This window comes from Falco rusticolus, chromosome 8 (assembly GCF_015220075.1).
Source record: "Falco rusticolus isolate bFalRus1 chromosome 8, bFalRus1.pri, whole genome shotgun sequence".
NCBI classification, from domain to species: Eukaryota; Metazoa; Chordata; class Aves; order Falconiformes; family Falconidae; genus Falco; species Falco rusticolus.
The window spans coordinates 23,836,383-23,849,454 of NC_051194.1; the positions used below are offsets into that span (position 1 = coordinate 23,836,383).

The 13,072-nt window shown below is 44.1% G+C and overlaps 1 protein-coding gene across 3 annotated transcripts in view; it reads left to right on the forward strand.

Moving 5' to 3' along the window:
* The window catches only part of CACNB4 (calcium voltage-gated channel auxiliary subunit beta 4), a 32,073-nt gene that overhangs the window by 15,589 nt on the left and 3,412 nt on the right, over positions 1-13,072 (forward strand). For 2 of the 3 annotated variants that reach the window (XM_037397327.1, XM_037397328.1), the window contains 2 exons: positions 2,539-2,634; positions 8,936-9,121. In XM_037397327.1, the coding sequence (XP_037253224.1) occupies positions 2,539-2,634; positions 8,936-9,121 (282 nt within the window). The remainder of the gene's footprint in view (positions 1-2,538; positions 2,635-8,935; positions 9,122-13,072) is intronic. The other variant, XM_037397330.1, reaches the window with a different exon arrangement.

Consider the following 13,072-nt stretch of genomic DNA (forward strand, 5'->3'; position numbering starts at 1 on the left):
GAGCATGTTGATACACCATCCGCAGCTGGGTCTGGACCAGTATGGCCAAGCTGCTGGCCAGCTCCTGCCATGGAGTGTGAATGTGACTGTAGCTCAGGAGTGCAGCATGGACCCCATCCCAACCATGGCTGTCAGTGCAGAAGGGGGCCTGGAGTCATGACGGAGGCTTTGGGTCTCATGGAATCAGCACAGCGATGGTGGGATGCTGCCCAGCACCTGCTGGAGTCACCACCGTGGCACATCAGAGCTGTCTGCAGAGAGCCAGGCACCAGCTGGCAGAGCGCTGTGCGCAGGTGACCAGCAAAGGATGGGGGAGGGTCTGCTTAGACCTTCTGCTGGGTGGGAAAATGGAAGAACTGGACAGAGTTGAGAAGGTCCGGGACAGCCTTGTCTGCAGCAACCATGAGATAGTGGAATTTCAGATCCCGAGAGAAGTGAGCCGTACAAATAACAGAGTAGCAGACGTGGACCCTAGAACTGGCTTGTGCAGGGACCTGTTCAGCAGAATCCTGTAAAAGTCTTGTCTTGAATAACAAAGAAGCTCAGGAGAGCTGTTGTGATCTTCATGGACAGCTTCCTCCAAGCACCAGAATGCTCTATTCCTGTGTTGAGCTGGGTGGGAGAGCAGTGTGGATGAACAGGGAACAGCCCGAGCTTAAACACAAAAAGAAGGCACACAGAAGGTGGATGCAGGGACAGGCATCCTGGGAGGAATACATCGGGGGGGAAGTTCAGAAAGCCAGAGTTCAGCTGGAGCGAGAACTAGGAAGAGATCTTAAGGGTAACAAAAAGGGCTTCTGTAAGAACATGGCAAGCAGAAGGAAAGCCAGGGAAAGCGTGGGCCCGCTGCAGCGTGGCAGGGATTCACAGTAGCAGAAGGATGATGCGGAGACCACCTAACTAACTGGACATGTGCAAGACCAAGGGACCAGATGGGATTCCCCTGCAGGAGCAGTCCCGTTCCATCGCAGAGCTGCTCTTTATTACCTTTTAAAGCTCATAGCGATCTGGGAAGGTTCCTGATAACTGGTTAAAGGCAGATGTCACATCCATTCTCAAGAAGGATGAGAAGCTGTTTCTGGGGAACTACGGACCGGTCAGTCTCTCCTCAGCCCCTGGGAAAGTTACAGAGCGAATCCTCTGGGAAGCTGTTTCCAGCCACATGCAGGACAAGAAAGGGGGTTGGGAGCAGCCAGCAGGGATTTACCCAGGGCAGATCACGCCTGACCAGCCTGTCTGTCTTCCGTCGTGAGATTATGACCCCAGTGGACAAAGGAAGAGCAGTGACTGTTGTTAGCCTTTACTTTAGCAATGCTTTGATGTCCTCTGCATGTAGTATCCTCACGGGCGGATTGCTGAGATATGCTCTGGATAAGCGTGGACTGTAAGAGACGTGGCAGACTGGATTGACTGCCACGTTCAGGGTGCTGATCAGAGGTACAAAATCCAGCTGGCAGCTGGCGACCAGTGAATGTCACTCAGGGATCTGTAACGGGGCCGGAACAGTTCAACATTTTTGTTAACGTACAAGGTTGTGGACAGTACCTACTTCTGGGGCAGGTTAATGTGCCGGAGGGCAGTGCTGTCATCTGGAGGGACCTTGGCCGGCTGGAGAAATGGCCTGTCAGGAACCTCTTGAAGCTCAGCAAAGGCAAATAACAAGTCCTGCCCCTGGGCTGGAGTAGCCCCCTGCCGCTGGCCGGGCTGAGGGTCTGGGTGGATTGCAGTTAAACGGGGTGAGTACTGTGCTCTTGCAGCGGAGAATCAGCTGCATGTTGGGCTGTACAAGCAAAGATGGGTCAGTCCTGGCTCAGAGAGGTGCTAGGGTCTCCTAGGGTCTCCTTGGAAATGTTCAAAACTCAGCTGGACAGGGATCCGAGCGTGCTGATCCAGCTGGCCTTGCTTGAGTGAGGGGTTGGCACAGAGGCCTCTAGAGGTCCTTCCGACTCAGAAAATACTGTTCTGTCAACCTGTAATTTTCTGTGAAATTTTACAAAGAACTAATTTAGGATTCCTGACTTTTTGGCCCATTAAATTCTGGTAATGAACATAGTGGAAGAAAAAAGAAGAAAAAAATAGTAATGTGACTTGTGTGTGTAAAATGCCTTCTGTACCCAAAACGCACCTCAGAACAGATTACAGCATTATCGCTACGCAGCATAGCATGCTGCTACTGTTGTGCCACAGTCAACCCAGCAATCCAGTGTAGTTCTGTGTATATATATTTTTGTGGTCCTCTAGAAGATTACATTTATCAAAAATAACCTATTACTTCAAGCAGAACCAAACAAAATCACCATTTGGCACTGCATTTGAAATATTTGCAAAGGATCAAACGTGATGCAGAGGAAACTGTGCACAGCTTTCAGGGAGGTTATCAGAAAGGTTTGTGCTTATATTCAAGGACAATGTTTTATCTATTTTGTTGAACATAATGGAGAGCTTCTGAACTTGGTAATCCTCCAGTGGGGTGTCAGTCTGAGCTTTATGGAGATAAAAAATTCTTAAAACTCACATTTTCCTCTTTTCCTCTGTCAGGTTTTGCGGCGACTGATTAAATCTAGAGGAAAGTCACAAAGTAAACACTTGAATGTTCAGTTGGTGGCAGCTGATAAACTTGCACAATGTCCACCAGTAAGTACGGAAGAAAGGCTAAAGAACTTGTGATACGTGGAGTTTTAAAGATTTCTGCTGTGCTGGTCCATGATTATAGCCGAGTTCATACGTTATCACTTCACTTTATGGTGATTCAGACAGCCCTGCAATTGCAACTCTCGATCAGCTTTTATTGCTAAGAAACAAGTTGTTTAATACCTTCATCCTGATTATCTCCTGTGCTGGGTTTATTATGATCTTTGGCAAGGTGACAGGTCAAAAATGACGTGTAGGGTAAAACTGGTCTACTAGCACATCAGCAAATGACATCATTTGTGGAACAGTGCTATTTTAAGGTCCCAAAGGGCCGAAGTCTTGGACTTCTGGTTTGAGAGGAGGTTGCAGAGGGCTTTCTTTGAGCTGCACAATGAGTGCAGACCCGATGTCTGTATGGTGTGAGTCATGTGCCTGCATGTATGTGATCCCTGAGCCTCCTGACACAGATGCACCTCCAAACCATGCCAGTTACCTCATCAGAGCACAGTCACTGCTCACCAACTGTTCTATCAAAGGTACTGATTACTCACCTCAAATAACCGGCTGCTGGTCCTGGACAGCTGAATAGGCAGGCAGGTGTTGGCAGAAGAGCTGTACAGGTGTTTGGACAGGGCAGCTCAAACGTGCTTCTATTTTTGAAAACCACGCCTGGTTTCTGTAACAGTAAAAGCCACGCAGTGGAAACAAACTCAGATGTGGTTTTCCTTTTTTTTTTTTTTTTTTTTTTTTTTTTTTTAATTTTTTGGCACAGTGTAATAGCTGTGCGTAACATTGGAGTAGTAACGCAGAGGCTGCTACCAGGGGAAGGGTCAGACAGTCCAGCCTGGCTTGCCGATTGCCCATCTTTTTCATGCCAAAGAACTGTGAGTAGAAACTGCACTGATTCAGAGAAATTCAGAATAGACAGTGGGAAGGTTTCCACGATCATACTCTCTGGTTTAAAATAGGTAAAGCGCTGATGAAAGAAATGTCTAGGAACAATCTAGGAAGAAAGCTGGGAGTTGAGATCAGCAGGATGAATGCCTGACCCTAATGGTCAGATAATGCTTCTAGAAGACTTTGCCTTGTGTTATGTAGGCCCTAAAGAGATTGCCTCCATTTCAGATGGCTTCTATTCTCAATTCATATGAAAATAACGAAGTTCAGGCAGCTTTTGTTCTGGAGTAGTGATTCACAAGGATTTATTTCCATGAAACTTAATGTGGTTTTGTATGCTTCTTAAGATCAGACTTTACAGCCTCCTCCTCTCTTGTCCTCACCGGCCATAAAAAGATAATTCAGGTATTTCTGGGCACTTCTCCTAAATTATAGTGATAGGTGTTGCTTTTTAACTGTTCCTGTTGGTAGGAATTGAGGCTGAGCTACATCTCCTTCAGGCCAGTGCTCTCATGCCGCTCATGTCCCAGAGCTGCTGTGGTGGGAACAGTGGCACTCTGTCCAGCAGAAAGGAAGACCTGCAGAGAACTTTCTCTTTGTCTCTCCTCTTGCCCGCTGGTTGACATTTTGGTGTATGTTCAGGCTAGATTTGCACTGAAATGTTTGAAAGCAGAGAAAAAAGGTAACAGGCTCGACTGAGATGTCTGATTTCCTTAACTAAATGCGGAACAGTTTAATAACGTGTCCAGAATGAGTGATCTGATGCACATTTGTCCAATGCCTGATACAGAGCAAGAATTTAAATAATCCAGAAAAGTGCTGGTGTGTGTATGTGTGCAGGGGTGTATCTCGATTTCTCTAGTTAAATACATCTTTTGCAGTGCCCACTGTGTCCCCGACAGCTTGCTGTTTCCCTGGCAGGTGTGGATTTTGCATCCATCCTCCTGCTGTCCCTCTTGCCCCATCAGCACCACTTGCAGGTGCCCAGCATTCAAAAGTGGTAGATGCCGACTGCATATCCATCCAGCTGGTTGTGTTACTGCAGAGACCTGTAAGCTTCTGGTTACAGTAACTGTAGATGACTTTGCTCACTGTCTCATCTGTGTTTTCCATTTTGAGCAGCACTGAAAGATGTTCAAGCCATCTCGAGTTCTTCTGGAGAGCTCAGCTATATTATGTTTCTCACATGTAATTTTCTACTCAGTTGTTATCTCTTCAAATGATGATGGAGATCTCCTGTGAGCCGTTCAGGGTCCGTTAACTAAAATAAAGTTGTAGGCTTTTCTGTAGTACAAAATCATTTCTATAAAAGCATGTAACTTCCTGACTCTTAACGTGTGTGAGCCAAGTTAAATGGGAGTTGCACCTGCACCGGTTTGAATATGGCTTGTGGTATTTACACCGAGCTGTTACCGAGCTTACACACAGAACAGTCCACTGCACATCCTTCACATTTGAAAGGTGTATTTATTTTTCCACCTGCACAGAGAAGCCTGTGCATGTTTCACAGCTTTGTTTGCTCTTTACACAGTGATTACCTCTTACTCCACTTAGGTTTGCTCACTTCAGTTGGAATGAGGCAAGTAGCTGCATTGATTGAAATAAACAGCATGCAGCGTCAACATGCGTGTTGTAGCTTGTTCCTTGTGTCGTGGCACTTAAGATTGACCATCTGCAGGATCTAGTAAACTCTGCCTTAACACCCAGTCCTGTAATTCTGTTTTGTTGCCTAAGGCAACAAAGCGAGACCCCCACCTGGGTAAGAAAACAGTTCCCAAAGCTGAGTGCCCAGATATCAAACATGTAACCGTACTTGCTCAGAGGCTGCCTTCCACTCTGACTTGCACAACAGCCTTCTGCAGAAACTGTCTGATCGGTTTTGCGCTGTTTGATTTCAAGAACATTACTGCTGACTTGGAGCACTCAAAGGGAGATGACAGTCTTGGTAAAGTTTAAAGAACCAGGTTGATCCATGATTTAATTAAGTAAAAGTATACTGCTAAGACCAAAGACACCGCTGTCTGTCCTCTGCACTGTGACCTGCTTCATGTGTTTTGCAGCTCAAATACCTGCAAGAGGAGTATTTGTTTAAAGTGAAGACACTTTAAAACCTCACTTTTTTTCATTTGCTGAGAGCCAGCCTTAAGTAATCAGATGGTGCTGTGTGTCTAGACATTTTAAAAATAGCTGTCTTTTTTGGCATATTTAAGTTCAGGAACTGCTTTCATTATTAATTCCTTGCTAATCTTTCACTGATGCTGCTCAAGCCAGTACTTAGCGTGCCTATCACTGCATGACTCTGTTAAGCAGGAATGTTATATGGCTCAAAGAAACACGATCTGTACTACCCATACAGCGTTAAACATGCTAGTTATATACAGTTTGTTATGGTTTGTTTATTTTTTTTGGAACTCCTGGATTCATGCCAATGCAAGAGAGGGTATGTATCCCTCCAGTCTATTTGGCATAACCTAAAAAATACCAGAAATTAGCAGAACTAAAATGCATTGGTTTTATTAAAAATAGTCAGTACACCAGATATGTCTACAAGTTCAGATTCCTTCTCCTTCTTGAGTCTGTCTCCGTGCTTGCAGTTGTGTCTGGGGCATCTTTTCCCCCAGAGCCTGGGCTCACCTTCCCTGACCTCAGAGGGTAAGGGTGCATTTTGGGATTGCCCTTAGCTGTACTAACTCTGGGCTATGCCTGAGTCTCAGTCCCTCTTACACTCCCTCTCCTGAGCATTCCTGTGGGTGAGGAGGATGCCTCTGTAGTCATGATTTTTATTTTGTGCTGATAACATAAATATGCTGATAATGCACCTAAAATGTTTCACGTATTTTGGTTATACAGTAAACCAAAATAAATAGCAGAGGACAGTGGCAACTAATTTTATCTTCTCAGGAAAGACCACTGCTCTGATGTATATCACTTAAGAAATACTAGTATATAGAAATGCTGGTATGATAGCAATTTTACACGTGTTGTAAGAAATTGCAGTGAATAAAATGCATTGTAAGGTAAGCTGCGAAGAAATTGCTTTAATCCATGACCCTTACATACAAGGATCTCCTTACAAGATTCTTTCCTCCCAAATACGTAGAAATAGAGCAAACGCAGCTTAGCTATGAGCAGAACTGTTAAATGCAAGAAAAAACCTGAGTGCTGTCTCTGTAATTTATTTCCCCTGTAAAACACTGTAGAGCCCTGGAATGAGGATCCTGCCAGCATTACAGCTTTACCAGGTGACCTTCAAATGACAGCCTGAGAGGCTCACTATTACCAGTCCTGGTGTTATTTTACCATTAACTGTTAAAAAGTTGACAGTTTTACTGCAACTGTTAAAAGTTCTTCTTCCCTAAATTCAATTTAATTGAGATCACTGTCAAAATACCACATGAAGCTACAGACGGTCACAGACCCGGGTGGTTTAGGTGTGTTAGCTAGAGTATTAACTCTGCATTTCTCAGAAGAAAGGAAGCCATCGGCAGCAGTGTTGGCGTTCCCGTCGCTGATCTCTTTGACCTCGCCTTGCAGCGCATTTATTTCTGCCAGTACAGCATTTTGTGAGCTCTCTGAATTAACCGATCCAGGCTAAAAAGAAATTTGACAGTTCCCAAGTTTAGCAAGGGAGGAGGTTGGAGGGTGTTAGAAATTGATCTGCTTACTGCTAAAATCCCGTATAGCTGAAAATATGCCTTGAGACAGAAGCGCTTTGCAACCTGCAAAGCTGAGGTTTGGATAGACAGCCAGAGCTGCCCTCAAATCATGGCTGGCTATGAGAAGAGTGAGCAGTGCAGGAAAACTGCTTACCAGTCTCAGACCAGAAAATGACAATATTCATCTTTTATTTAAGAAGAAACGTGTATTCTAAGTGTAATGTTTTAATCTTTTCCAAAGCAAAGTAGTATGTCAGCAAATTACATTCTTCTGTTGCATAACTTAACTATGAATTACTAACTTCTTCCACAAATGATGAGGTGAGTGATACAATGGGATATATAGTGTTCCAACATGTGTTTAAATAGCAAAGGAGGGTGTAAAGGGTATAGATAAATAAAGAAGCAAACCAGGCAGCAGTAATCACTGAGTTTGACTAAAGGATGTAGTGTTAGGAGATTTCTTAGAAGAAAACTCTGTGCTGGGTAGAGGAGGAAAAAACATTTCACAACCATGCCAGTAAGAGAGAATAAATTAAAAAATAAATCAAATGACTTTAGTATTAATAAGTTCTGGACCAGACTTTTGAGCAGAAGGTAGTTGCGTGATGAAAGTTTATGATAAATTTACCGTGCTGTTTTGTATCTTATTCTAGAGATGTCAGCTCTATGTATATTGGACAGATCTATAAATATGCATGGCGGAAAAGCAGCCTGTGCTTTGCATCGATTACTCTTAACACCTGCAACGCCTGCACTTTTTTTTTTTTTATTTCCTGTGCTATTTTCACAATATTTTTTTTCCACTAAGGTGTGAGTTAAGATTAGAGATGAGGTACGAAATTTCACTGCTGAAAATATGTTTCTCTTGAGGGGACTCAGTTTATGGTGGTGTATGACCAGCTGTTTGTTATCAGCACTTGTCACGCTGATCATCTAAAGACATTGCAGGGTGTCCCTTAGCCTTCTTGGGTAGCGCAGAAGCCGGCTTTGAAAGTGGCTTTGGATCCTTCCCCGTTCGGTGGTGAATAGCCGCCCTGCGGACTGCGTGCCGAGCAGCTCTGAGGAAGCACCAGAACCTGGTCACTAGCGGTCAGGTACCCGTCCTCTGCTGAGCAGATGAGTAGGGAAAAACGCCGTACCATGGTCTCGCAGGTTTGAGAGCAGATAGGCGAGACTATCCAGATAGGCGTAAATGAAGGTGGTTTAAAGAGAGTGCACGGAGAGAGTCTCTGAAGAATTCCCAGCTGCAGGTACCTGACCGGCTGGGTGTCCTGCAGCAGCCTTGCTGAAGCAGAAACACTGCTGCTAACGCAACCGCACGCTGCGTCCGCTGAAGGGGAAATGGGTTTAGCGGCATCGTCACACTGGAAGTGTGTTCACAGTTGGGGTGAGGGAAGCATGCATGAGTCCTTGGGTCCAAAACCAATGCAAAGCACCGCTGCGTTACCTGACATCTGGCTTCAGTTCTGTCGCAGAGCAAAACACGTAATTCATTAAAGGAGGCTTGTGCCTGTGAGCATGGTAGGGCTCGCGCAACATCTAGGGAACCTTGCTGAAAGGATGCAGTGACTTCTGAGAGTTTGGCTTTTGATCACCTTATGAACCCACTTGTGTAATTTTCTTTTGCAATCACATGCTCAGATTCTGACTTACTGAATTTTAAGGGATTAGTGTGATGAGAACTGTTTAACATCTCTTTCTTTTCATCTGTAACATTGTAATGAACCAAACTTTGTTGTTGTGATCAGGAAATGTTTGATGTAATTTTGGATGAAAATCAGCTTGAAGATGCTTGCGAACACTTGGCAGAATATCTTGAGGCATACTGGCGTGCTACTCACACCACCAGTAGCACACCCATGACTCCTCTCCTTGGGCGAAATTTAGGATCCACTGCACTTTCACCATATCCTGCTGCAATCTCTGGATTACAGGTATGAAAACACATTTCAGCCCCAAACACCAGTGCAGATTAGGTGGGTTTTTTAAATCTATGGGAAAATAGTGTAATATGTTTTATATAGCGTAACGGAGATTTGCTTCATTCGTTGTTACTCGCTGTTTGGCCACTGCCAGCAGGGAGGAGGCAAGCTAAGGCCCATAATCAAATGGAGGAGTTAGTCAGCTGAGTGCTGAAGCACTGTGACTGCTCTTGCTTTAATGGGAAATGAAATGGCCATAAATTTTCTGGCAAGGAGTGAGTACCTGAGGAAGAGTTAAATGACATTGTCAAGTGGTATTACAGCCATATTAGAAAACGGCCTTTTTTAAATTTGCAAAAAAAGTCATTGCAAATGAGACCCTGTCAGATTGAGAGGCAGCGTGTGCAGCATGTCACAGCAGCTGAGCCAACAGCTACTGTATTTAAGAATGCAGAGCAGTGTCTGTAATGATCCCTTTTATTTCTACCCTCATAACTTCACAAAACATTCACTTTTGGGTGAAAAACTTCCATACTTGTCTCTTGTATCAGCAAAATGCCTTCACCTTTTTGAGTGTGAATGAAATATTTTTTTTTACCCATTGAAAAAAATTCTGACCATTTTTTTCCACAGGGATAGCTCAAAAACGGCTGAACTTTGAAACTTCAAACGTGGCATGTAAATAGTCCTTAATGAGAAGTACGTGCTTTACTAAGTTCGAAAACAGAAAATGTTTTTTTGATTAACAGTTACGAATGCTTGAGAAGATCAGGATTGCAGTGAACTGCAGTCTGAAAGCTTTGGAAGGAGTTCTGTGTGTGTGTGTGTGACTTTCTAGGAGTGTGCACTTTCTAATGTGTGTCGAAAGTAGAACTGAGCAAATTACATTTAATCAGTACTTCACCTGACATTTAACCTCTATTCTGCTTGTAGAGTATCTGGAAGCAGGTAACAATTGTGAAGGAAATGATGCATTGTTCAGTGTTTTCAATTAACATAAAGCTGTTTTTTCCGTGAGTGAATTGCACTTCACTGAAGGTGCATGATACTCGATACTCACATTCCTAATGCTGTGCTTGATTTTATTAGGATCAGTAAGTCACCGTTTCCTGACTGGCTGAATGCACAAGCACTGTTCTGTTACTAATAACATGCACATGTGAACTGTTGTTTCCATTTTCACTTGCCTTAAAATTTCAGTTCTCCATCCCTTCATGACAATAAAATGCCATCTGCAGAACTTTCATCTCTTCAGTTTCATTTTGAAAACTGGGTGTATCCACAGAATTTTTTTCAGGCATTTATTTCTCTCTGATCAATGGACACCAGCAGTAACTGTGAAATGTTGCTCCATTTACTTAGGGAAAACTCACACTGAAGATGAAAATCACCCCTGTGCAGTGGGCTGGCTGAAGGTATGCATCACTTAATCCCCACTTCACCCTAATTGTGAAGGCTTAGGTGGGACTTGAATGGTGCTAGTTCTCTGCAGAGGGGTAAATTTCTCCCTGAGCGAATGATGCCCAGCTAGAGGCTGCAAGATCTGGCTTTCAGTGCCGCTTACGTGTTCAGGCCCGTTTACAGGGTTCCGATGTTTTACGTGGTTATCTCGCAGTAAAGACTTCCATCGTCTGAAGTGCTTATCCACCTAGAGGTTTTAGACTAATTCAAGGCCTCAGAAGGATTTGCATCAATTTTAACCGTAATGATGTGGTATGGTAATTATAAAGCACTCACGCAAATCCTAGGAATTAATCTAGCTTAGGTGCTTATGATATGTTAAGAATTTATACTACTTATGACCTTGTGACTCCTTTTCGCCTGATACCATGGGAAACCGAATACCCAAAGCCCAGAGCCTCGTGTAACAGCCACACCTGAGTACGATACAGATTTGCTGGGACGATCTGTACACGCTTCACCTAATCAGGACTTAGGAGTATCCCTTTTTCACTTGGTTGTGGCTTGGACTTTACCGAGAATTGAAGCTCCCAATGTAACTTAAGTCTTTGGACTTCCTGAAGGTCATCAGGCTGAAGTTAAATGGCATAGATGCAGAAGAGTCACAGTAAAAGGGAGGGTGTATGCCGCAGCACGCTCTGACTGTGTCCCATGGCACTGTGTGGTGTGTCTGCCAAAGCCAGTGACTGCCTGGTCCGTGGTCGTGACCTTGCTCGGAAGGGGAAGATGTCGGTGTTGAGCTGGGTATGCTTGCAGTCCTCAGCAGGAAGGGTAAATTCTGTCATTGCTATCTCCTAGGGGCCGTTCGTTTGCCTTTGTGTCTAATCCCTTGTTAGCTCTAAACCTGCATAGTTTAGTCTAATTTCAGCAAATGGACTTAATTCCTGTAGTTCCAAGTTTTGGGGATATGTGTTTCTTAGGCTGCAGGGGATTTGCATTTTAAGTCCATTACTGCAGAAAACGTAACGCAGCTTAGCATTCCAGTTGCACTGCAGGATCAAAAGTTATTTGACCAGCATGTAACCACACCAGCTCTGTCCCACGCTTGCACCTCTGAGGAGGTAAACAGCAGGATCAGAATGACTGCACAATCGAGGCAGGGAAACGGGAAGGTTTCTAGAAAGGAGCAGGCTGCAGCCAGAGAGGTCAATTACTACAGTGAAGACAGAGGCTCCGAGCACAGAAAGTTAAAAGTTGCAGTTGATGAGGTGATCATATACCAAAATCACATGCCTAGGTTGTATAAATATGAGGAGTACCATTTGTGAAGAAAATACGTGGACTTTGACATAGAATCACTACTAAAACATGGTTTGCTATAAGGAAAACGTGGGGATAATGTGGCAGAAGTTGCCTTCTGGTAGCCGAGCATGTGAATTTGCAGAAGGGCACCTTTCCTGTACCAGCTCCTTACGTGGGAATTCTCAGTACCCTTGGGAGCACCAACGGCAGAAGGAGCTGCAGCCTTGTACCTGCTCTGCTGTAAACGTACCCCATCGGCACAGTCCTGCCCCGTGCGGACGAGCCTTTTGTGATAAATGATGCAGCTAAACAGTTGCCGTACAGAGAGGGCGTAGCCGTAGAGGGGAGGTTTTACAGCACAGAGAGCATCGGCCACATCTCAGGACAGAGAGGAGCAGACGGTGCAGGGAATCCCAGGCTGCGAGGGCGCAGCCATCGCGGCAGCCTTCTCTTGGCAGGTCCAGGATCAGGAGAACGACACTGGGTGTGTAATCTAGAGAAAGCAGTGACTGAGCTTGTTCTGAGAGAAGGCTATACTCTTGAGAGGTTTAAATGGGATGACAGCAAACAAAATATTTTTTTTAGGCTGTTTCTTCATTGGGCCAGTTTGCTGGCAAAAACCGTGAACTAATTTTGTTCATGTGACAAATGTAGCACATTATGGGGATGTGAGGATAGCAAAGGCTAAACCTTTGAATTAATAAATTATCTTAAAAAAGGACTTTCTGTCAACATATTTAAAATATTTATGCTTTAGTTGAAAGAATTTGTTAACATCTAATCATTTCAGCCATCCCTTAGTTGCCCGGTTAGCAGTCCATCATTTGGTCATACGAAGGTTTTTAAATAGGGCTCAGAGCTGCACCTATTAAAAAAACCCAACCAAACAAACAAAAACCCCACAACAAACATCCTCAGATGTTTTCTAAAGCCTCGTAAATCAATGCTCAAAATTTTCTAAGAATAGAAGCATGAATGTTATGTTCATGATCAGAGAAAAGTGATAAATGCTGACTACATCAGCTCACTTTTCATGCTAAATGGCCTGTAATATTTGACAAGGTGAATTCCGCAAGGCACACACTGTAATACGGCGTTTGGTCTGCTTTCAGCTCTAGGAACCAGGCTGTCCTTGTAACCCATTCCTGTAGCATACAGACTTTAATGTAAAAGGAATAGCAGAAAAGTGGATGGATACTGACAGACCTCAGAATAAGTCTCAAAACAAGCTAAAAATTGTAAAATACTTTGTCTGTATTA